Raw genomic sequence first — 24,834 nt, 5'->3', positions numbered from 1 at the left:
TATTAATTGTTATTTAAGTGAAATTACTGAACTTAAATATACAAGTTTGATAAAAATTATCATTAAAGAAGAAAATTTCAAATGGCATTTAGAGGCTTTTGCATCTGAACTCTTCAAATGTAAATTGTCAAATAAATGCAGCCTTGGTGAGCATAAGAGATTTCTTTAAAAACACGACTTTTGAATTGTAGTGTGTTTCCATTAGATGAGTGTATTTTCTATCTTTTTTTTTTTCTCACACCAAGGTTTTTATTTTATTTATTAATGTAATTGATGTATTTAAGAGGTCCATTTCTCTATTTGTCCAAGGATGGAAAATTTTCGGTGTAAGATTCAAAATTATACAAAATTATTTTAAACCCAGCAACCTAAATGCTTGTTGGCATTTACATTTGACGTCCCCTACTCTGGCTCCTATAAGAGAATGTTCTGCTGTTAGCCATTGAGACCGTCTTCTCAGGGGTCCTAACGAGGAGTCAGAGACCGACTCGATACTGAAGAGTGTCTGTATGTGACAGGTCTCATTGTTTGAGTTGACTCTGAAGAGGAGGATGCATACTGCATGTGACAGCCCAACACCACCCTACCGATCTACTGACACAGATTCCAGCTGCCCTGGTACCTCGGGACAATACCTCCATCAGAAACACACACTCAGTTTTTGTTAAATCGCTGACACAGTTGACAGGTTATTAAAGCCTATGCTTCAGTGTTAAACAACAACATTTGAGTAATCGGTCTCCTGAGGGTTCCATCAAAGCCTTCTGCTTTTGAGATTTGTTTTTAATGTTAAAGCCATGGTGCAGCTGTTTGTGCATGTTCTAGACATTTAGCTTGTGGTTTGCATTTTAGTGTTGCAGGTTTAACCAAGATTTAACTTTGCAAAAAGTGTTTTAGTATGGCTTTTTGTTCCTCAAAGCTTTCGAGCTGATTGCAGACCAACTTTTTGTATTGCTCCCTAGAGGATGAGGAGTTAAGTGTTATTTTCTTCAACGAAGACTTCATTATTTTTAATCATGGATCTGTACAGATGGAGTAAGAAGTTGAGTAAGCCAGTGTCAGGACTGTGTGGTGTCCCCGAGGTGGTTGTTAGGTTAACTGTCTTATTTAATGGCACAGCAGTGGTAAGTATTGCAGGACTGTGACCACAGAAGCCAATTCAACCCTTCAGTCAGGGGTGTGAAACGACTGATTTCTGCAGTACCAGTAGTACAGAGAGTACTGGTGAATATTTGGTAGACGCTGCTTTCAAAACGTTCATGCTTGTTTGGGCATCAAATGTCCTATTTACAGCATGTTTTTTTATAAACGTTGAGCATTGTAGATAATCACAATCATATCTGTTGAAATGTTCTCATAATGAGGATTTGCACCGGGTAGTTCTATGAACCTAATTTCTATGAACTAGCCACCAGGGTGGTTCCCCTAGGAATGTTTTCCTGGTTGCATTCGCACCGGCGTAAGGAACTCTGAAGTGACGTAATCCACGCTTGTTGTGACGTTTATTTTGACGGCACTGAGAACTCCAGCCAGAGCCTGAGCTCACACTGCTCGCATTCTGCATATTCACTAGTTTACGATCTGTCTAAGTGTCCTATCTAATACATTATTTGATAGAACTGTTATACACAGAAAGTAGACCGTATATGAAAAGGCATTAGCTTATGCCGTTTGGTTGATGTCCAGTATTGCTAGCTGAGCAGAAATACATAATCATGTTTGTCTTGGTCCCCTCAAAGTTGCATTGGTTTTTTCCTCAGCGTAAAGATTAAGAGGCCCATCTATAACTGTTTTCCATGTTCGAGTTAGTTTCTGAAGTAAATATATCTAGGCTATAATCTCTGTTTACACAGCTTTTTTTTTAATGGCGGGTGCTAATGTGTCGTGTGCGTTCGGCCAGCCAATCAGCATAAACTAACGGCACTGGCAGTTCCTAAAGTGCTGGATTGGACCTTACTCTGCAGTAGGAGATACATTAGTTCCTCCAAAAGCCATTCCAAGAACTAAAATCGTTTCTAGTTCCTGCGGTGCGAACACGCCAAAAACGGGTACTTCCACCAATAGGCTAGTTCTAGGAATAAAGGTGTCACGATTTCGTTTTAAATCGAAATCGATCGAAATCAATTCACAATCGTCGATGCTGCCACGCCCCCATGCCACGTCCGTTTGGCTTGCCAAGTGGAAAAAACACGCGTGTTAAAGTGCTGTGAGTCTATGGTCAACCTCCCCTAACTTAGCTACTACCATTCAAAAGATAGCATGGCAATTACAGATGCAGGAGACCCATCGACCGAACTTGAACCCTCTCCTCTTTCATTGAAGTCGCAGGTGTGGAAGTTTTTTTTGATTTCCAGTGAGTTATGTTGACAACGTTCGCGTTGCAGACATCCCAAGTCTTGCGGAAGTTTCCGGGAGTCTCCCGCATATTGATAGCGGCTCCCTAATGCTCGCAAATTAGGTAAAATCTCCCGGAATCTAGAGTGAGCGAGCAAGAGCGAGCATGCATGTCGAGATAGAAAAAACTGTGCTCCAAACCGTATTGCGCGTATGGCAGAGTGGGAGAAAGTGAGAGACCTTGCGTGTGTGCCTCATGAAGCGCATGTAAGACAGAAAGCATCCTGATTGGCCGATTGATAAAAATCGAGAATCGAATCGAACCTTAGAATCGAAAATGTAATCGAATCAAGGATTTGGAGAATCGTGACACCCCTATCAAGGAACTATGAAAAGTTTCCTCTGGTGCAAAAGCCTCTATTGTGTAGAATGCAGATCAACATCTAGTACTACAACTGACAGCTCAAATTCACACTCCCTCACAAGGTGATGAGACACGTGGCAACACAGGGACCACAACCGATCTAAATTATCCAGATAGAAATTTGTTGCCCATTCTCAATGGAAGTAACAATCGCTCGGCAAAATTGCTCTAAAAGTTGCCCTGTGTATCATCACCTTTAAACTGTACATGGGCTTTGTTCCGAAAGCAGTTGAACTGCCTATGTTGGTAGCATTTTAAAGCATCATAGACACTCTTGATGTGACTGCTTTTTTCTGAATATATCCTTTGTAACTATCATTCAATCCTGAGAAGTATCAATTTCCAAAAATATTGTCTAGTTTTCAAAGGCTATTTTACCAATTCTTTGTGTGCTGTATTTTCATGCTTTTTTTAGAGTTGTGTATCACTAACTTGGTAACATGCTAACAGCTGACTACATCTGCCTAAGTAGACCGCTTACTAGGTTTTGGAATAGAAGCATTGTGCATTGATTCTCTCTGCTTGTTCTAGCTTAAATTTTTGTGTAAATAAATGTCCATGTTCATTTTAGTAACATGCCCCGACATGCAGGCATATTTACTCCATATTTACATAGTTTGCTAAATTAGTACTGAAGTATGTACTGGTTTCTGTCTCTCACAGTGAACAGACATAACCATCTGAAGGACTTCATGCTGGTGGTGTCTATAGTCATCGGAATGGGAGGTTGCTGGTTCGCTTTCATCCAGAACCGGCACTCTAAAGACCACATGAAGAAGATGATAATAGACCTTGAGAGCCTCCATCGGGCAGAGCAGAGCCTTCACGACCTACAGCAGAAGTGAGAACCTGTTCGGCACTTTCTTTATTTTTTAGTGTGAGAGGCTTTAAAACACTTGGCTCAGGTGTAAGGCATTATTTGTCAGTCGACTAGGTCGATGCAATGTGCACACCTGCAAACTTGTCGCTTTCCGTTTTCTTGGTCATTTACGTGAATCACGTAGAACCGGAGAGTTTTTTTTTTTTTTTTTTGAGGGGGGTTTGCTGCCTTTCATCTGCATGCCATGCAGGCTAGAATTGTGAAACATTATTTGATAAGTCTTATAATTGACATTTCTCTGGGCCAATCGGAATCTTAGCCCTTGCATCAGAATCATGCCAAGTCAGCCATTGGACGAGACACGCGAGTCTGATGTAAACTCATAACTTGAGTTTCTTATAAGATTCTTATGGAATCTTATGTGAAATTTGAGTTAAGTCAAGCATTTTGGAGCAAAAACAACATCTATCTGTTTGCTTAATTCAGTTAACATTAGCTACGACATTTTTATGTGATATAATATTGTATTGTCGCCGTCATACTAATGAATTGCATTAAGCTATGATAAAAGTGGTACCGCCAGACCTGGAGATTGGCTGAATGGTTTCCAAAACGAAAAAAAAAAAAACTATTGTTTTACTCAAGGGAAGATGGAAAATGAGCTTATAAATATCCCTGTAATGTTAGTTTGGTTTATCGTAAGCCAGGTGCTCTGCCCTGCGTTCAGAGATGTACGCTACTACTCGAATTCTGAGCTACCCTGAATATTAGCTTGTCATGCGCGCTCACGTGTTAGGCTGTCATTCATGATGTGGGAAAGTTAAATGTGATTGTTTACACAATAGCTGATGAGAGAGTACTTCATTCTCAGTTTTGAAATATGTGGCAAAGCAAATAAACTGCAAAAACTGTATTAACTTCTGAAAAAATTCTTCCCAGAAAAGTTATAATTTTAAAAATGTTGTGAAAAAAAAGTTATTTAGCAAAAAAATGAGAAATAAAAGCACAATTTGACACATATGTAACAAAAAAAAAAATTATCATAAATGCCCAATGTCACATATGTAACATTACAGGTCTTTGACAAGTAGTAGTTGTATTTAAAAAAAAAAAACAGCAACTGCAGAAACATTTTTCAAGTGGTCCATTTAGTCTGTTTTATATGCCCCATAATTTTCCTGTAAGGATATTAAATTAAATCACAAAAAAAAAATTGAGATTGGGGCACCCACCCCCACCCCCCGCAACACCGTCACCTTTTTTACTCTGAGGAGTTTGCGGGTCTGAATGTGTTTGATGCAATAAGCACCACAGTTTTTAGTTGCATGATGTTAACCTAAACTTTTGAACTTTTTGAAACTTGAGCAGCTTACTTTGATATTTAAAATAACCAGGCTATGAAGTAACCTAGACCTCCAGCTGAGCCTTGTACTCCTGTTTACGGTTGACAAAAATACTGAAATATGCATTATGCACAGAAGCTCGTAAAGTGAGGATGGCATTGCATATGATTTACAGTCACAGTCTAAACTTAAGTGCCTATGAGCTTTGATGTCGGAGAGATTTGTCACCGTTTTTACAGTGTTTAGTGAAACAGGCCTTCCCTTCTGCGGGAACAGGATACGGAGCCGCATGGGAATAATCGGCAGGAGAGAACATCTGTTTGAGAAACAGAGAGAGGACTGGCCAGAAACTTTATAATTACAACACTTTCTTTCTGTTTCAGTTACAAGATGCCAAACTTAGTCAGTTTCTTGAAGCCTTAGTCAGTTTCTTGAATAATTGTATAGCCATAATGGGTAATTCTACCAAATGGGTTTTCTTCCTGTCCATCCTTTTTAAAAACAATGTTTTTGTTCATTTGTGCATTTTCTCAATGCATTAATCATAGCCTAATGTCACCTTTTTCCCTTTACTGTTATCATGAGAATGCCTTTTTTGGCTGGCCCTCACCCATTTTGTTCCTAGGGCCCTGTTTCCACCTGGCATTAAGACGTTTTGGTCGATCGGATCGCGAGTAGACATGGGAGACTCATACCCGTGTACACCTGGTGTTTTAATCAGTCTCTTTTGTCCACTTTGGACCACTTCCATCACAATTTTTTTCAAGGGGAGGCTCACTGCATTTACATATGAACGCAAAGGTGATGTCGGAAAAACATGCAGACAACTTTTGTTTACTTTGATAGCCGCCAGACCACAGCGAATGCTGTGAGGGCATGTTAGAAACAGGAAATCATGGCACTTCAAACCAAACTTAGATCTTTATTTTAAATCATTATTTTAGATCTTCAAACCAAACACGGACCTTTATCAAGTTTAAATCCTGTCTGGCCGGCGTGCTTCCCATAAAATTTACACATTAGGTCAATAGCTGGAGAGGCGGTCCTTTCAGGCTGTTCGAACGCATTTGACAACATGAGTGTTTCCACTACGAAAGCAATCCAGTCATATGAGTTTTCAACTTCCTTGATGTGGTCAAAAGTCGACAAGCTCTAAACCTTTTAAACACCATTTACATGTGGTTAAACGTCTTTCTCTTATTGGCGGAAATGCTGCTTTACAAGAGGTTATAAACGGGGCAAAGTTTCTTGCTATTTTAGCAAATTAACTTTTTATTAAAATAAAATTGCTAATTTATTTGAATTGATGATTCTCTGAAAGACTTGAAGTTCTGTTACCAAGCTCTGGTGATTTCATTGTTTTGTATGGTAAACTGACAAATGAAAAGTGCACATTTGTTGAAATATTATATTTTGCACATGTGGTACTTGTAATTTCAAATTAAACTTCTTGAATGCATAATTATATATAAAATATTTATTTTGATATGGCTTTATGCAATTTATTTGCACTTGTTGTTTGAAAGACGTCTTCCATTGCGTAGAATGACCCTGAGAATATTATTCTCTGTGAATATTTGCCGGCATGCGTTGATTACGTCAGATGGCTGTGTTTGCTAACCGAACCGTTACGCATACGCTGAGGAATCTTTAGGAATGTGGGAACGCAGATAATGCTCTGATCCGCCAATACTTCCGCTAGCTTCCTGTTGAATCCTCATGCAGACTCAACGTCTGTCACCTTTGAAAGAAAGACACAGAAGCCTGTGTGTCCGGAGGGCTCTGTGTATCCCTTAAACATGTGAATGAAGTGTGAGCGCGTGTGTGAAGGGGACAGGGCAGTGGAAACTATGCAGAGTGTGTTTGTTACATTGGAGGACATCCAGCATGTTGTGTTTTGACAAAACCAGTCGAGTCACCGGGTCACGTCTATGGTGATTTGGTGGGTGAGAGGCCTGCAGTGCTCCGGTCGGCCCTGAGGGAAGTGATTAACCCCTGGATACTTCGAATCATCTCAGCTTAAACTTAAGGATAAAAATAACAGCAATGCCAGTTATGACACACATGAACGCAGGTCCTTGTGGGCTGACGTTTCATAAGTTAATTTTATTAGATGTAGGCTTGTTTTGGGAACATTTTGAGATCAAACTAAATGTCAGTACGCCTTTTAAGGGAGCTTCATTGGCCGTGTGTATGGCTTATTTTCTCCATTTGAGACGTATTGTAAATGCTTATCAAGGCTGTGACAGTTGAGTCAGGATTTCCAACAGTTTAATGTGTAGGTGTGTTGATGCCTTTCGCCAACAGAAAAACCTCTTCTCGAACACTGCCAAATTATCACATGCGCAATCCCAGTCAGAAATGAGGCGTAATGTAAACTACCCTTTCTACGTAGCACTTAACAATTTAATTTGATTAGAGTCACATGTTTTAAAGCAGAAGTTTACATTTGCGGAAGAACATTTGTGATGCTTGCCTAAAACGGACTCCCTTGTGTGTGAGGGGCATTGCTTTCCAGCTTTAGTGTGTCATTGTTTAGTGAGGTTGTCAGGTACAATGGCATTGGAAGGTTTGGATCATTTATATTATATATGGCCCAAGCCAAAAGTCTCAGGGTGTTTATACGCCACTGTTTTCAACTAAAAATGGAAACTTTTAGTGTTTTGGCCATTCATTTAGATGAAAACAGCGTTTTGGTGGCCTGAAAATGCACTTTTGAAAAAAATTTCAAAGCACACGCTTTCAAGAACAATACTGTTATCTTCTCTGTGTAAACTACAGAAATGTGTATTTGTGAACAGTAAGAGCATGTGTGTATTATGTGTTCAGTAGTGTTTCTTTACAAAGTGCCAACTAGGGATGCATGATTTATCAGCTGATTATGTTCATTTTTAATGTTATTATGGACCCGATAAGATAATTTATAGTTCGCATTCACAGACACTTTGTGCAGATATAAGTTGTCACATGATCTGATTAATCTCATAATGTTTCTTTGAGTTAATTAACCGGCTAACATCTTTAATTTTAGATGTTTCTTTTTCAAAAACATTGATGCATTATTAATAATAACTAGCACTTTTATTCTCATATTATTTTAATTAACACTATGGTTTTATTGAAATCATTTCATTTTTGTCTGTATGGAGGCTATTCCATTTCATCAATGCCATTTTTACACAAGTAATGTTGTCCATTAAGGCAATGTTTTATTTCATATAGAGGCAATAGATTATTTATTTATTTATTTATTTTAGAAAGAAAGTTGGCCATAGGAGCATACAATTTATTTTGAAAGGTAATGAATCTTACACTGGCTCAAACTAGGCCACTGTACTGTATGTTTGATTTGTTGAAGTGCTTGGGACATGGCTTTTAATGGTGAGTCTTTGTTGTATTAAAGGGATAGTTCACTTTGAAATTAATTTTTGATATGTTTTAGCTTACCTCAAGGGCATCCAAGATGTAGGTGTCTTTGTTTCCGCAGTATTTTCAATTTTGATATTTTTAGGTCAAACCGTTCTTGTCTGTCAGTAATATAATGGAAGTATATGGGGTCCTCCTCAAAGAGCATGCACAGAGAAGTCCAAATTAAACATGATTTAATGACTCGTAAATGTAAGTACACATTGATGGCCTAAGACACGAAACAAGCGGTTTGTGTGAGAAAAAGAACAGTATTTATATCGTTTTTACCTCTTGTAATCACAGCCACGTCCAACTGATCTGAGGGCGCGGGCGCTTCGGTCTGCGCAAGCGCTGGAAAGCGCCCGAAGTGATCTCTTGCGAGGTTTTGGAAAAAAAATTCAACGTTGTCTGTTAATATATCGAAATCGTCTTCCATTGCGATTTCCTGTATATCTAAATATGTTTAGATTTTCACAGTGAAGGGTAACACTTCCAAAATCTCTGTAAATAATGAGTGACGTACACGCGCGAGATATGACTTCTGGCGCTTTCCAGCGCTTGCGCAGACCAAAGCGTCCATGCCCTCAAATCACTTGGACGTCCGGCATTATATGACTGACAGACAAGAACGGTTTGACCTAAAAATATAAAAATTGAAAATACTGCGGAAACAAAGACACCTACATCTTGGATGCCCTTGAGGTAAGCTAAAACATACCAAAAAATTTATTTCAAAGTGAACTATCCCTTTAAGGCTCTCAGAAAAATGACAATTTAGATTTATTGGTCAATATATCGGTTATTGTCTTTTAAATATAAAGGATTATCGTTTATTGGTATCGGCCAAAATGTTCATATCAGTGCATCCCTATAGCTAACTACTAGCCTGGCATGCATAATACAGCGTTTTTAGTTGTTTTTACAGATCCGTGTGTACGGGGATTTGACAATGGCGTCTATACACAAAATTAAAAAAAAAAATTATACGTTTTTAGTACATTGTGTAAACGGCCTCAGATTATGCACATTCTGTTTTCCCATTTTTACTTGGGTAAATAGTATTTACGTTATCAACATATTATTTGTTATTTTACTTAAAGCTGAAAAGTATTGTAAACAGCTGAATAGAAAAGTATTGTCTTCATTGCAGTCTTTACTGTGACTGGCTCTTTCTTGGCAAATCACTAACTGACATTTATTACTTGGTTTTAGGGCTTTTTATAGATTTCAAAGTAAGTTCAATTCCTTTGTGTTTGAGATGAGCTCACATGACTTTCATTCTTAATGAACCATCTCTTGTTCTCTGCCACTTTCCTTACATGCTTGCTTTACCCTCGTAAAATCAGACGTGAGAGAAAGTGTCCTCATCAACCCGACAGTTACATTACCCGTGCTTATCTGAGGCTGCAGCTGCTCGTTTGTTGGAGAGGAGGAAAAGTTTAATTAATCATTGCATGCATAGTCTAGTCTATCGTTAGTATTGTCTATTGTTTTCATAGTCATATTTTCACCCACACAAAGGAATGTGTTGCTTGAATGTGTGAGTAATGTGCGAGTTCTTTGCAAAGATGCCGTGTCATACGAAAAGTTTTGTACACATAAAAGCTGGTGAATGAAAGATTGAAAACAATTAAAACTTTAGATCTCCCGACTATAAAAACATCAAGAGCCTTGCTAGATATTTGTTGTTGGCTTTTAGGGCTGAGGTTGCATTACTTGTTTTGGAGGATGGTGAATGGCAGAGGTCAGGTTTGGTATCAGATTTCCCATCTTAGCTGTAACTTCAGATTACCTTACACTAGTACGTAATACTTCACTCAAAGAAAAAACTTCACCCCAAAACACCTGTTTCTCTTTCCGTCAGCCCTCCGAATCCTTCTATCTGCCATCTTCTGGATGCCAACAAAACTGCAGGAGCCATTCAACAACCGTATCTATTCTTTTCTAGTCTGTAGGGTTCAATAAGTAAAAAAACAACAACATTAATTTCTCTAGACGAATTGGTTTTTAACACTAACATAAGATTTTGAAAACTTTTGAAAGTCATTCAAGTCAATTTGATTTAAACTTGGTACTCATAATCCTGGAGGGATACATATCACGTCTTCTGACTGAGTCAGTCCAGTGTCTCCTAAACCGTTGTCATTTGATATGCTTCGAGCGAAGCCCCCAGACAGAAAAAGCCTCTTCATTTAAGTGGAGATTGATCTGGGGGTTTATATAGACATGACTGATTGAATCGTGCCCTGTGTTTCCTCTCTCGTTCGCCAGGAAGAATCGTTAATCCTGTCGTAGCTCAGGAAAGCCTAGAGTAGACTTTGGTTGCAGGTATTTTTCCACTCCCCCTTCCTGCTTGTTACATCATCGTTACCTTGATAATGACGCCTCTGCTTTGCAGTCAGACTTTCCTGTGAATGTAGTTTCCGGCTGAAAATGCATTCACCAGGTGAACAGGATTATGTTTCTTAATGTTTAGTTATTTTATCCTGCTAATGGGCTGTTTAAAATGGATTTTTATGATGACCTTTTTTTTGAGAGTAATTACCAAAATGGGTAATTGCAGGTAGTTGATAGACCAATATAATGCACAAGTTACTAAGACCAATATACTGCACATATTAATCGGTCAGTAGTAGAGCTCTTTGAGATGATAAATAATGAACTTGCACTGGCTCTAGGTTTATGCACATTTTATTTATAGTATACATGCATTACATTTTTGCATGTCAATTTAGTGTTTTTTCTTGCCTCAGTTCGTTTCAGAATTATGCACATTCTGTTTCCAGACGTTGTATTATTATTCAAGTTATTCTTAATTGAGTAAATGTTTATTATTATTATTATTATTAACACCATCATCATCCCTTTTTTCAACTTTTCAAAACCACTAACTTAAACTATTTATAATAAAACAAAAACAGGTTCTGGACCCTATTGTATATGTAGTCTTTTCTCTAGATATTAGCCATTAATAACCCATACAATCTAAAAAAATGTTGGGTTGTTTTAACCCAATTTTGGGTCAGATATTGACAAACGCAAACATTGGGTTAAAAATGTAACCCAATGGCTGGGTTTGTCCATATTTGACCCAAAATCAGTTCAGTCCTACTTGAAATAAAGCTCTGTCCAGTTGACTTGACAGACTGCATCAGTGATGACTTTTTATTTATATATATATATATATATATATATATATATATATATATACAGGAAAATATTTCTTAAATATATATAAGCACGTGTGTATTTATATATATATATATATAAAAAAAAATTATACACAGTGCACCCACATATATTATGTAAAAACAAACTTTTATTTTGGATGCGATTAATTGTTTGACAGCCCTAATATATATATATATATATATATATATATATATACTTATAAAGCAGTCATATTTGTCTTTATTGTGCTTAAAACCTGCTTTTGAGTTTCAAAACTCTTTGAAACTTCAGTCGTGACCCTGAAGCTAAAAAGAGCACAGCTTGGTTTAAAGCTCTGCCGTGATTTAGTGTCATTTTTCTGACAAGAATTTTATCAAGCATGTCTTAGTTTCCCGTTGTCACTATGTTTTATTTTAGCATCTTAATCCCTGCATCTCTGTTACTCGAATATCTGTTTGCTGAAATGTAGAGACAATTTAATTGGCACAAAAGGAGTGAGACATCATGTGATTTGCTGAGAGCTTAAATCCGCTCCAATAACTGATGCTGAAATGCTGAAAAATGTTGGTTCTTAGTCACGTAGTTTAAAACTGAACTTTCTGTGTATGTGTGCTCTGGTGTATGCATTTACATTGTATGTCTATGTGTGTATGTGTGTGTGTGTGTGTGTATATATATATATATATATATAGTGTGTGTGTGGGAGTGATGAGGGTGAAATTCGAGGCCCAAATTAAAATTTGTGTTGCCGTCATGAACACTGCATCTGAGTACATACACAAGGCCACAGCTCTTATGTTAGCAGTTTTTGACTGGTTTGTTGCATCCAAAACAGGGCTTTAAATAGTAACGGATATACTGAAATACTTTCAGAAATCACTCTAGATGTCTTGTTAGCTGTTTGGTCATACGTTTAATGATTAAGCTTTTGTTGTGACTACATTTACATTTTACATTTGTCAGACACTTTTATTCAAAGCAGCTTACAGTGCATTCAAGCTACACATTTTCCCTGGGAATTCGAACCCATTACCCTGGTGTACCTGACATCATGCTTGACTCTGACTGTTCTGTGACTCATTTCATGATTTTTTTTCTTTAATTCGCCTCCTCACAGGCTACAGATTGCTCAGGAGGAGCACCGTTCAGTGGAGGTGGAGAAGGTGAACCTGGAGCAGAAGATGAGGGACGAGATCAACTCCGCCAAACAGGAGGCGCAGAGACTGAAGGAGCTCCGGGAGGGGACTGTGAACGAGCTGAGCCGACAGAAATACGCAGAGGAGGAGCTGGACCAGGTACGATTCAATTCTCATTTATTTGTGTAACGCTTTTTTTTTTTTTTTCACAAAACATATCGTTTCAGAAAATGCATGCATCTACATTACAATTTATAGTGATCTGTTATTATCGGAGGTGATTGTGTCCAAGCAATGGATTTCCGAAATGTACATAAATAAATCATGCTAACAATGTATTCACTTAAACAATCTATTAATTTAAGGCAGAAACAATGAGCATGTTGATAACAAAATGACTAGTGTTGTATAGAAAATTTCACATTTCAACTGTCCCCTAATAAATATGCAATAAGTTGAATTGTGGTTAGATGTCACTGGTGTTATTTGTCTAGATCTCTCAGTATGCTGTCATATGTTGATTCTAATTGAGTGGGCATTCTTCACGAAATAACGGAAAGGAAGTGGGTGGAAATGGTTGTAAGATGATCTCAAACTTTGAAGTGATGTGACGTGAAGGCCATGTATGGTAACCCATACTCAGAATTGGTCCTCTGCATTTAACCCTTCCAAGTTGGTGTACACGCATTAGGAGCAGTGAGTTGAGAACACACACACACTGCAGTGCCCGGGGAACAATTGGGGGTTAGGTGCCTTGCTCAAGGGCACCTCAGATGTTTCCTTGCAGTATTGAGAATCAAATTGTTGCTTCAGGTTACACTTTGGGTTAAAAGTCTGACTCTCTGACCGTTAGGCCACGTAATTCTACTGATAAACCTTCCTCAGTACAGAAAAAATCATGTTGCCTTTGAGTATATTGCCAGTGCTGTTGCATAAGGGACAGTTTAACACTTCAGATTTGAAAGAAGAAAAAATCTTTGCAGAACCTGATCAGAGGATTGTAACAAGCCCCAATGTGTCAACGGCAGCAAAGAAGGTTCCTTTTGTGAGCATAATTGTTTTCAGGATTTTCATATATAATGTGAATGGAATCCACAAGTGGCATCTCTGGAGAAAAATAGGCCTGAATTGGATGAATTGTTTTTTTTTTTTTTTTTTTTTTTTGCATAGGCCTATGTTGGCCTATTAAAACCCAGGCACTAAGTGGGTATTCTGGGTCAGAGGACGGCACAAATCTCTGTGGGTTTTTAGCTCATTAGCGTTGCCCCATAAGAAAAGGGGTCCTTCGGCTCTCCGACCCATCATCCCACTCCCCAAGACCCTTGCTGGATGATATCTGTATATTTACCACTAATGGAGGTGTTGATTAATTGTGTTTATCTTAGTAGTAGTTTAGGTTGTTAAGCTTATTTGTGGCTAAGTAGCATCTCGTCGCAACAAAATGTTTCAGGCAGTGTAATTTATGCTGTTTATTCTCATTAGCTTGCCAAATGAGTCATTCATGAGTCACGTAAATGAGCTAATTGTCATAATCACACATGCAGATTAGGGGATAAATAGAAGAGGTTGAAAGGTTGAATGATATCTTGCAATTTCAGTCCCCAAGCATTTGGGTTGTTGTTTTCTAGTGTTTACAGCGGTCATAGGGTTATATGCAAAATAAATAAAATATAAAGACATTTCTATTTCAGCTAGGTGCCAAACATTTATCATTTTTGTGTAGTTTAACTCAAAGTACTAAAATAACTACAATTAACTGAAATACATAAAATAAAAACTATTTAGACAGAAACACTAATGTAAATGACAAAAATGCACAACAAAATGAAGTGAAAAACACATATATGCGGACAGTATTATATGGCAAGTTCCTGTTTTGCAATTGTATATATATATATATATATATATATATATATATATATTTATTTATTTTTTTATCAACAAAGCACTTTCTTTAATGGGCTCTATGCACGGCGGTATTTCCGGCGAAGGATTAAGGATGCTCGATAACTTCCGCCGATCGTAGAGTCCAATGCAATACCGAGAATTTATATTGAATTTTATGCTCCATGGTTAAAATAAAGAAACGTTAGTCACAAAAACAGGTAAAACAGGCACCCCTCGTTGTGTTTATACTTCTTTTTAAAATTATATTAAATAAACATAACTATATATAAAATTACATCTAAACGTATGTACGTTTCGTTTCAAAGACGGGAGGACAGTACATTTTGAAGACTCTGCCATAATCCCGTTTTCCTCGGTTCTCCTCCGCTTAAATCTCCACAACTGGAAATGGACGAGCATCCTTGCGTCAAATGCGGAACTTATGCGTGCATATAGCCCATTGTCTGATTAAAGTGTGCGTCCACCCTTTGAATCTGCTTTTTTTGCTCTCTGAACTGTCTCTGGCGCCCCCTGCAGGTGCGTATGGCCCTGAAGAAAGCTGAGAAGGAGCTGGAGTCTCGCAGCAGCTGGTCTCCTCCTGGAGCGCTGCAGAAATGGCTGCAGCTCACTCATGAGGTGGAGGTGCAGTACTACAACATCAAGAAACAGAACGCAGAAAGACAGCTGCAGGTGGCTAAAGACGGGGTGAGTCGTCGCTCCTTTAGCTAAGATGGAACAATGGGAAAAACATGACAGTACAACAACCTCAGAAAGTAACCAAGACTGTAATGTAGTTTTAAAAAGTTGATTAATTTTAAAGGATAATGAAATGCTACTTCTAGAGAATTTTATATATATATATATATTGAAAGGTTTGAAAAAGTTAGATTGTATGATTTGGTGAGACAAATCCTTTTTTAGATTTGTGATGGATCAGTTGGTGGATTTAAAATGTAACAAATTATATTATATATTACATTAGGGCTTTCGAACGATTAATCACATCCAAAATAAAAGTTTGTGTTTATGTGGGTGCACTTTGTATAATTATATATATATATATATATATATACACACACGCACACACACTCATGCTTGTTTACATTTAAGAAATATTTTCGTGTATATACTGTATATATATTTATATATAATTTATATTATATAAATATTATATATATTTTTTTTTTCTTAAATATACATGCATGTGTGTGTATTTTATATATGTATATATGTATATATATATATATATATATATATATATATATATATATATATATATATATATATATTTATATATGTATATATGTATATATATATATATATATATATATATATATATATATATATATATATATATATATATATATATATATATATATATATATATATATATATATATATATATATGCAAAATAAATATACACAGTGCACCCACATATATTATGTAAATACAAAATTTTATTTTGGATGTGATTAATCGCAATTAATCTTTTGACAGCCCTATTATAAAATTTACAATAATAGTAAAATTATAGTTTTCTTTAAAAATGTGGCATGGTTTCTTAGGCAGAAAAGATTAAGAAGAAGAGAAATACTTTATTCGGGACCTTCCATGTTGCACACAGTTCTTCACTGGATGATGTCGATCACAAAATACTTGCGGCCAAGTAAGTCACAGATATTTCTCTTGGCTTGATTCAAAATAAATAAATAATAATTGGAATAATAACCCTAACTTGTCTTTTAATGTTGTCTCTTTCTCTCCAGGCAAGCTCTGGGTGAGGTAACCGCAGCTCTGAGAGAGAGGCTCCATCGCTGGCAGCAGATTGAGATTTTAACAGGCTTCACGCTGGTCAATAACCCAGGCCTGCCCTCTCTGGCCTCCGCCCTCAACTTGGACCCCAGCTTCATGGGCGGCCGCAGCACACCCCAGCACTTCTTGTCCGACGACATGGATGACATGGACGAGGACATAGTGGCACCGGGAACACTGCAATGTAAGGGCTTGCCGGACAGCGATAGGGATAAGCCACGGTCATCCAAAGGCCAGCAAAGACCTTGTGACCTATTGAGCAAATCCAAAAATCCCTCGTTTTGAGCTATTTAGTTTGCCTATGAGCACTATCTGTCAGAAACGGTTGTATGCACTGAGTGTGTTTGCGCAATTCTTATTTACTTTTTTAGTTGGAGTGCGTCCCCCCTCATCTACTGGTCTGTATTACACAGAGGGGAGTAAAGATATTCACTACACATTGGTGTCATATGTTTTTGAAATAGCAGTTATGCACTCTTTGTACAGATCTTTATTTTTTTTTCTTCAGATTATTGTGTTAAATTTGATGCGGTTTACGGAGTTGGCCAGGCGAAATGTGTGAGATAATATTATCGGTCCAGTGGAAGTCTGAGGTTGATTGTTGTAATTGTAATGCTCCATCTGAATTTATGAAATAATGTTAAGGAAGCTCAACAAAGCCTTAAAATAGTTGTCTTCCCAGTTACAAAGCATGAAATAAAATTGGTGTTTATTGCGTAAAGTGTATTCAATCTGATATTTGCATTGCTGACCATTCTGTGTCTGAATTGTTGTTGTAAAATTATTTCCGTAGCTTTCAAGAACTCCAAGTTTGAAAGACTATTGGATCAAGGATTTACTTCCTTCTAAATCCTCTGTTTTATTCATCCTTCATTCAGCAAAAGCTTTGCCAGGAAAAAAAAAAAATGTGGACATCTGTTCTGTAGCACTATGTTGGTAGTAAAATTATTAACAGTCGCACCCTACCCTTGCCCCTTACCCCCTCCAGATGCAGCGTTGCAAATGGGCCGTCGAGCAAGTTATCTCTGGCCCTTGAATTCGGATTGCCAGTCGTTTCGGAAGTACTCTGGTGGGCTAAACTACCCATGCCCTTTACCCCAACCACTCCTCTCACTTCCTCTTGTTTTCCTGAACCACTCTCTTAAAGCGGTGTTCTGCCCATTACCCCAGGGGATAGGGAAACTGGACAGAAAGAAACATTCCCTGTCTACACCTCTCAATCTTGTTCTTGTCCACAGCTGTGAAATGGCTTACTTTGAAATAGTTTTGAGAACAAAACAGGCAAAAAAAAAAAATTCTGTAGATTCTTACATGATACTGCTTTGATGTATGCAACTTGGAGTCAATATGAAATAAAGACCCTTTTTTTACTTCCTTAATACATACAGTATATTCCTGGTCTTATCATGAACAATTCATTAGTTAGCATTATTTGCTCTGAAATGTGCTATTGAAGTAAAATGGGTCATGAACAGTATTTCATGTTGACTTTAATTTTCAAAAAACATACATTGTTAATGGACTTTTTCTTTTTTTTTTTTTTTTTTGCAAATGCGAAGTTTAATACTAATTGCTAATACGAAAGCATTTGCATCTTAGGCCGTGTGTCCACCAAATCGATTTATAGCCAGCTGAAAATGCCAGACACTCTGCTGAAGACGCTGCACTCTTAGAAGAAACGGTTCTATTTAGAACCAGAAATGGTTCCATCCCTGGCTTCATATATGGAACTCCAAAATGGTTCTATATAGAACCATTTTTTTTTTTTGGTAAAAGGTTCTATTGGCCAAGTATGGAACCCCAGGGTTCTATATAGAACCCAGAGGAACCTTGTTTTAAGAGAGTATAGAACCTTTTAGGGGTTCCAAATACGTAGCGCTGATAGAACCTTTTAAGGTTCTATATAGAATCTTTTAAGAGTGTGTGCTTTGGGCGCTTGAGAGCGTTTTATCAGTGCAACGTTTTTTCCGTTGAGACGCTTTGTTTCGTATGATACAGAATATCCGCAACACAGTTTACTTGAAACTGATTTCGCAGATAATTTGTTTCATACTAAAAATGTATTTTTCATCAATTTTGTTCAGTTAGCTCAGCTGGTTGATGTCGTTGTACAGAAAGAATGTTGTGACAGTTGGTCAGAGTTGTTTAGTCCCGCCCCTCCTCCACTGTGATTGGACGGCTGGGTAAAAAGTGACGGTGATGAGCGCTGCGTTTTATCCAAAGTTGACCATTTTTCAGCTCTCGGCGACCAGTTTAAAACGCTGGGGGCTTCAGCGTGAAAAAAACGCTTAGCGCCTCATTACGTTTATGGTGTTTAAAAAACACGGTGCTCCCATTGAAAACAATTGAAAACATAAGCCAGGTGCGTGGGAAAACGCTTTGGTGGAAACACGGCCTTACAGTAACATTAGCCATTCATCACCTTAAGCAATTTCAACAGAAACAGAAAATGCAAAATGAAGAAGTTAATGAATGGTTGGTTAGGGTCCAAGCTTGTCTACAACTTCCCTTTTGTGTCTATTTCTAAGAAAAGCCATTTAACCTGTACAAACCTGTAAATTTTTCCTTCTTTGCACAAAGTTTCTTGCTTCACCTTCTCCAGCCTGCCACTCATCACCGTTATTTCAATGTCTGCATGCTCTGAATCGTTTCTCTGAGTGACTTTATTGTTATGTGCCCCTACAGCTCCCAGTATGATGTCACTCCGGCAACGCCACACTGACCCGCAGCTGGCCTTGGGTTCTCAGAGGTTGGTAGAGAGTTGTCTTGCACTTTGTGGGCAGGAAGGGGAGGGTAGCTCATACTCGTCCAGACCTAGGACAGCGTTACGCCAGGCGCACAGCCAACCTTTCGGGCAGTTTGACTCTCTGGGACTGCCTCCACTTTCCTCAGCCGTGTCTCATCCCTCTATCTACTCCGCCGCCTCATCCCACGGTCCCCACTCCTCTTCCGTCGCCAATGCCCCTCATGCATCCCACTATCACTCTTCATATTTCCAGCCCATGGATACCATCCCAGATCTCCCATATGATGCCAGCCCAGAGCGCCCACACCGTTGTGCCAGCTATGGGTATTGCTTCATTCTGTTGTGCTTGTTTTGTGATTTTTCACCTGGGACTTCCTCCAAATCACTCACCACTTACCTCACACTTTACATTTTGTGCTGAATCACTACTCGTTGGGTTTTTTGTTGTAATGGGCTTATACTCACTACAGTTCTTGACACTGCACCTTAGACCTTGCACCCTACCTGGCTGCTTAATCTGTTCTTACACTATTTGCACCTTATTTTGAACCGCTCTCACACATGCATGCCCTCTTCGCTTTTACTCCAGTCTTGGAAGGCCGGTGTCCTGCAGATTTAAGTTCCAACCCAAACGAATCACAATTGTCTGTAAATTGCGAGTAGATCTGAACACTTACTGCAATAAGCTTGTGTTGGGTTAGGGTTGGAACTTAAAGGATTAGTTCACTTTTGAAAAAACTTTTGCTGATAATTTACTCACCCCCATGTCATCCAAGATGTCCATGTCTTTCTTTCCTCAGTCGAAAAGAAGTTAAGGTTTTTGATTAAAACATTTCAGGATTTTTCTCCATATAATGGACTTACATGGGAACCAAACGGTCCAAGGTGCAAACGACAGTTAATAACAGTTTCAGATGCAGCTTCAAATGTCTTTAAACGACACCAGACGATGAATAAGGGTCTTATCATGCGAAACGATCGGTTATTTCAAAACTTATTCCAAAAATGTAACTTTTCTAAGGACAAATGCTAGCCTTGCTCTATTTTGTGAGGCGCGTTTGCAACGTCACGTAATACGTAATTACGTTCAAAAGGTCACGGACGACGTAGCCGGAAGTACAGAATCAAAATCGTCCGACATCGTTGTTTTACCTTTTAATTCCTTTTTTGTAAACGGCGTTTGAGTTAGTTTGCACGTTCAACCTATGCGTTCAACTTGTAAACACTCTGACTCTGTACTTCTGGCTACGTCGCCCGTGACCTTTTGAACGTAATTACGTATTACGTGACGTTACAAACGCGCCTCACAGAATGGAGCAAGGCTAGCATTTGTCCTTAGAAAAGTTACATTTTTGGAATAAGTTTTGAAATAACCGATCGTTTCGCATAAGACCCTTATTCATCGTCTGGTGTCGTTTAAAGACATTTGAAACTGCATCTGAAACTGTTATTAACTGTCGAAAGACATGGACATCTTGGATGACATGGGGGTGAGTAAATTGTCAGCAAAAGTTTTTTCAAAAGTGAACTAATCCTTTAAGTCTGCTGGACACTGGTTTTCGAGGACTGGAGTTGGTTTAGCTCCAATATGCCACAACACACCTGCCTGGATCTTTCTACTAATCCTAAAAACCCTGATTATATTGTTGAGGTGTGCTGACTTCAGTACCTTGGCCCTCCTGGAGCAGAATTGGACACCCTTGATGTTAGGTGTCTCTATTTAAGTGGTGTCCAAACTTGTTCCTGGAGGACCACCTACCTGCAGGGTTTAGCTCTTGCCTACACCAATACATCTTGCTGGAAGTTTCCAGTTATCTGGAAGACCATAATTGGCTGTTTAATGCCTGGTTCAGATTACACGATTTTTTTTGTCTGTTACGATAGTCACTGTGTCAGATTATGGGATTTTGGCTCCTAAAATCTTGTCGTGTTGTGGACAAGACACATGTCAGACTACACGCTAATTCCTGACCAGTCATCGCATGCCGTGTTTAACGACGCGCGTGATGTCATCGAGAAGGCGAAACTCGTAGCGAATGACTTCCTGGATTGCTCGACATTGCCTTTTCAGCGTGAGAAATACACGGTGTGGCGTGTGAGTGTGTGAACTGGTTGAATTGCGTGTGTCTCACGGCCATTGCGTGAGACTTGAGAACCCTGCTCGAAGAGGACAGTGTGGGCTGTCAATCCTCCAAAGAGAACTTGAGGTAAAATATTGTTGTCTTATATATTTTTACTTCTAGTTTTAACGTTAGCACCATAGTCTCTCTTTCGTTTTGTCTTTTTTGAAAGTTGTATACGGAAAAGTTTCCGCTCCTATTGGTCAACCTCATATATGTGACGGAACCGTCGTGGACGACCGTTAAAAAAATGAAATATGCTAGTCTTTTTGTCGTGAAGTATCGCAGACGCGACGTAGGTGCGCGTGATGTCATCGCGAAGGCGAAACTCGTAGCGAGTGACTTCCTGGATTGCTCCCTCGCATGATGTCACCGAGAAGGCAAAACTCGTAGCGAGTGACTTCCTGGATTGCTCGACATTGCCTTTTCAGCGTGAGAAATACACGGTGTGGCGTGTGAGTGTGTGAACTGGTTGAATTGCGTGTGTCTCACGGCCATTGCGTGAGACTTGAGAACCCTGCTCGAAGAGGACAGTGTGGGCTGTCAATCCTCCAAAGAGAACTTGAGGTAAAATATTGTTTTCTTATATATTTTTACTTCTAGTTTTAACGTTAGCACCATAGTCTCTCTTTCGTTTTGTCTTTTTTGAAAGTTGTATACGGAAAAGCTTCTGTGCTCCTATTGGTCAACCTCATACATGTGACAGAACCGTCGTGGATGACCGTTAAAAAAATTAAATATGCTAGTCTTTCTGTCGTGATGTGATGTGAAGCATCGAGACGCGACGTAGGTTGTCGCCCACTATGACACACTATACGAGATCATACGATCGAATCTTGCGTCCCGACGCCCGTTGTCGTTTACGAATCCCCACGACACCTTACGTCAAATGGATCGTGCCAAAATCGGGCTAAAATCGTGTAATCTGAACCAGGCTTAAGGTGTGTCTACTTGGAGTTGCAGCTAAACTCTGGACACCCCTGCTCTTCTTTAGAGTCTTGGCATGTTGTGCTTCAGTTTGGACACCTTTTGTTGACTTGTTTGCCTGCTTAACTCTCTGAGGGTTTTACAACTCAAAGCTTTTGGACTGGTCTGATATCACTTTTCCCAATGCTAATTTCATCGTTTCCTTCACAGGGACTTGAATCGCTCCGACTCCGATTCCTCTTTGTGTATATCCCAGACCGGCGAACAGCTACGCTTGTCCTACAGTGCCAAAAACTTCCCTGTGAAGCCCACTTCACTCATCTATGGCCCCCACTCACGCTCTGAAGAGGGAGCCCAATCTCACAGCCACAATGGAGGCAACAGAGTCCATGATGGGGGCGTATCTCTCGACGGAGTTCCTGATAGCCCCATATTAATGAAGAAGGTGTATGGCATTGAGAAATCTGCCAGTATGAGTGAGATCCTTAGCTCTCAGGCGGTGATGTCCATGTCAGAATCCTCACGCTCCTTAAGCCCAAACTCCACTGAACCCGACACGCCGTCTCCCACTGGACTGATGGAGGTGAAGGCTGGAAACCGCATACCCCAGATCTCCCAGAAAAAGAGCCCCCCAGAAGAGGACAGCGGGTCTACAGGTGAAGACACTGACACTGTTGCCAGTCGCAAGAAACACACCTTCAAGATCTTCAAAAAACAGAAGAAATAAGACAACTGGAAAGCCGTTTCATTTTTCCATTGCCTTTATTTTTGTCATATTGTTGATATAAATGTTTTGGTTTATTTCCCCCACCTTCAGGTCAGAAGTTACGGCACAACCAAACACCTTTCCAAGGTCTTTATTGTAATGTTTGCTTTTTCAGAGGAACACTTAGGAACAAGCATGATTTTGGGGGTGGGGGTGAAACACCAATGGAAACGGGGTGGACTATTTTTTTTGTGGAACGTTACTATTTATTCAGCAGGAGAAAGTGCCAGACTTTCAAAGGAATCTTCCCTCTAATGGAATTCTTTCCTCGTATAATCCATATCAGTTTGCATGTCTTCGCCTTTGTTTGATTGAACTTTGAATGCTCCTAGATGTTTGCTTGGTTCTTGTTCTCCTTTGCTTAAAAATGAAAAATAGCCTGATTATTTCATTTCAATAAGCACACTCCTTTGTCTTTCGAGTTGAAATGAATTGTCAGCTGAATGTTTAACGGTACTTCTTTGGTCAGTGTTTGTCGACGGTCAGAGAAACTGTAAAAGGGCTGAACTATCAGTGTGAAACTCCCCTCAAATATTTTGCACTATTTCTAAATGTTGATCTGTCGGTTTTGTAAAGAGAATTAAGAATATGCTGGAAAACGCACTAAAACGTTTACACAAATCAAGACATTGAACGTATCTCCAAGGCTTCAGGGATTTCTGGGACGTACAACAATTAAGCGATTCGATTATTTGATCTTTGTGGATCTTTCCAAATCATTTTGGCAAATACAAGGTGGCTTATGAATATGCACATTAATGCTTTTTGAGCTTTTCGAATCAACCTTGCCCTTGTCCGCAGACTGTTTCTGGTGGCATCATCCAAGATCTAAGCTCCCAAGAGATCAAGTCAAGAGATCTTGTTGTCTTGTATTCAAAGTGCCAAACTAAATCCACCGTCCAGGATATGTATACACTTCCCGAAGGTCAGATTTCAGTTGCAATAACTGTTTTTGGACAGTCTTGGTGCATATTATCCAAATTGTGGTGGGATGGCGGGAGTTACTACTTCTGACATGTATGAGAGAGAGCTTGGATATGTTTTGTTCCTTTAAATAGGTCATAAAACTCCCCTGAATCTTTGATTTCGGGTGCTTTTATAACATTTTGAAGCAGGCTGGACCAAACGCAGTTGCTGTTATAATGCAGAGTGACTTGCCTTTAAACAGAGAGATGTTCAGGCTGATTTTACCACTGTGCATTTTCAGAGGAAGTGGAGACCACTCTCTGTTCTTGTGGTTTACATGATGTTCACTTTAAGATATCCCAGAGCACTGAAAATTACAAGCACACTTTCTGAAAAGAGAGGGGGGGAAAGAACAAAGAGACTTGGTGAGGGATGTCACTATGCATTTTATTCGTTTTTACCCACAGGCTTCGAAGGTCCAATGTATCCATTAACCTGGAGGCAAACCAAAGCAGTGCTGCACGAAACTTCTTCGGCATTTCTTTTGCGAAAGATGGTGATGGTGGTGACGCATTCTAATGTATATCAATGGGGATATAAAAACCATGCAGATGTATCCGTTTCATCTGTGCCTCTTTTGCACGAAGAAGCTCTTTTGTCAGTGTGTATGTCAGTGAGCGCGCGTCAGTCCGGTCCAGTAAACTGCACTTCACATGTTGATGCATGTTCTCAACATCAGTTCTCAAACATGGAGAGGGAGGAGACAGGAGCTGTTTTAAACTTTGTTCCTATTTAGATATCCCTGTTCACTTCTCCATTTGAGCTATTTATGCCTAGACTGTACAGAGAGAGGTGAAACGAAGTAAAAAGGATAATTTTGCATCTTCTGTAATGTTCAAAACTGTAGTCTTCAAATTTTATGGCACTCCTGCATGTAAGCAATAAAAAAGTTTTTAAAATGAGTGAGATCTCCATTATTCATTTAATTTTATTCTCTCTATCTGTATCTTTGTTGAAACTTTGAATCATTTTC

At 38.9% G+C, this 24,834-nt stretch overlaps 1 protein-coding gene across 3 annotated transcripts in view; it reads left to right on the top strand.

The window, feature by feature from the left end:
* stim1a (stromal interaction molecule 1a) overlaps positions 1–24,763 on the top strand; it is a 49,788-nt gene extending 25,025 nt beyond the window's left edge. The window contains exons 7-14 of one of the 3 annotated variants that reach the window (XM_039670617.2): positions 3,422–3,599; positions 12,618–12,795; positions 15,061–15,228; positions 16,090–16,190; positions 16,291–16,520; positions 17,325–17,405; positions 19,022–19,085; positions 22,340–24,763. In XM_039670617.2, the coding sequence (XP_039526551.1) occupies positions 3,422–3,599; positions 12,618–12,795; positions 15,061–15,228; positions 16,090–16,190; positions 16,291–16,520; positions 17,325–17,405; positions 19,022–19,085; positions 22,340–22,856 (1,517 nt within the window). In that variant the 3' untranslated portion in view covers positions 22,857–24,763. Of the gene's footprint in view, positions 1–3,421; positions 3,600–12,617; positions 12,796–15,060; positions 15,229–16,089; positions 16,191–16,290; positions 16,521–17,324; positions 17,406–19,021; positions 19,407–22,339 lie in introns of all 3 variants that reach the window. The other 2 variants (XM_039670615.2, XM_039670618.2) reach the window with 2 other exon arrangements.
* Positions 24,764–24,834: the final 71 nt, after the last annotated feature.

Source organism: Pimephales promelas, chromosome 16, assembly GCF_988280905.1.
Source record: "Pimephales promelas chromosome 16, fPimPro1.hap1.1, whole genome shotgun sequence".
NCBI classification, from domain to species: domain Eukaryota; kingdom Metazoa; phylum Chordata; class Actinopteri; order Cypriniformes; family Leuciscidae; genus Pimephales; species Pimephales promelas.
Note: the sequence above shows the minus strand (reverse complement) of the source record. Positions and strands in the feature narration are given on the sequence as shown.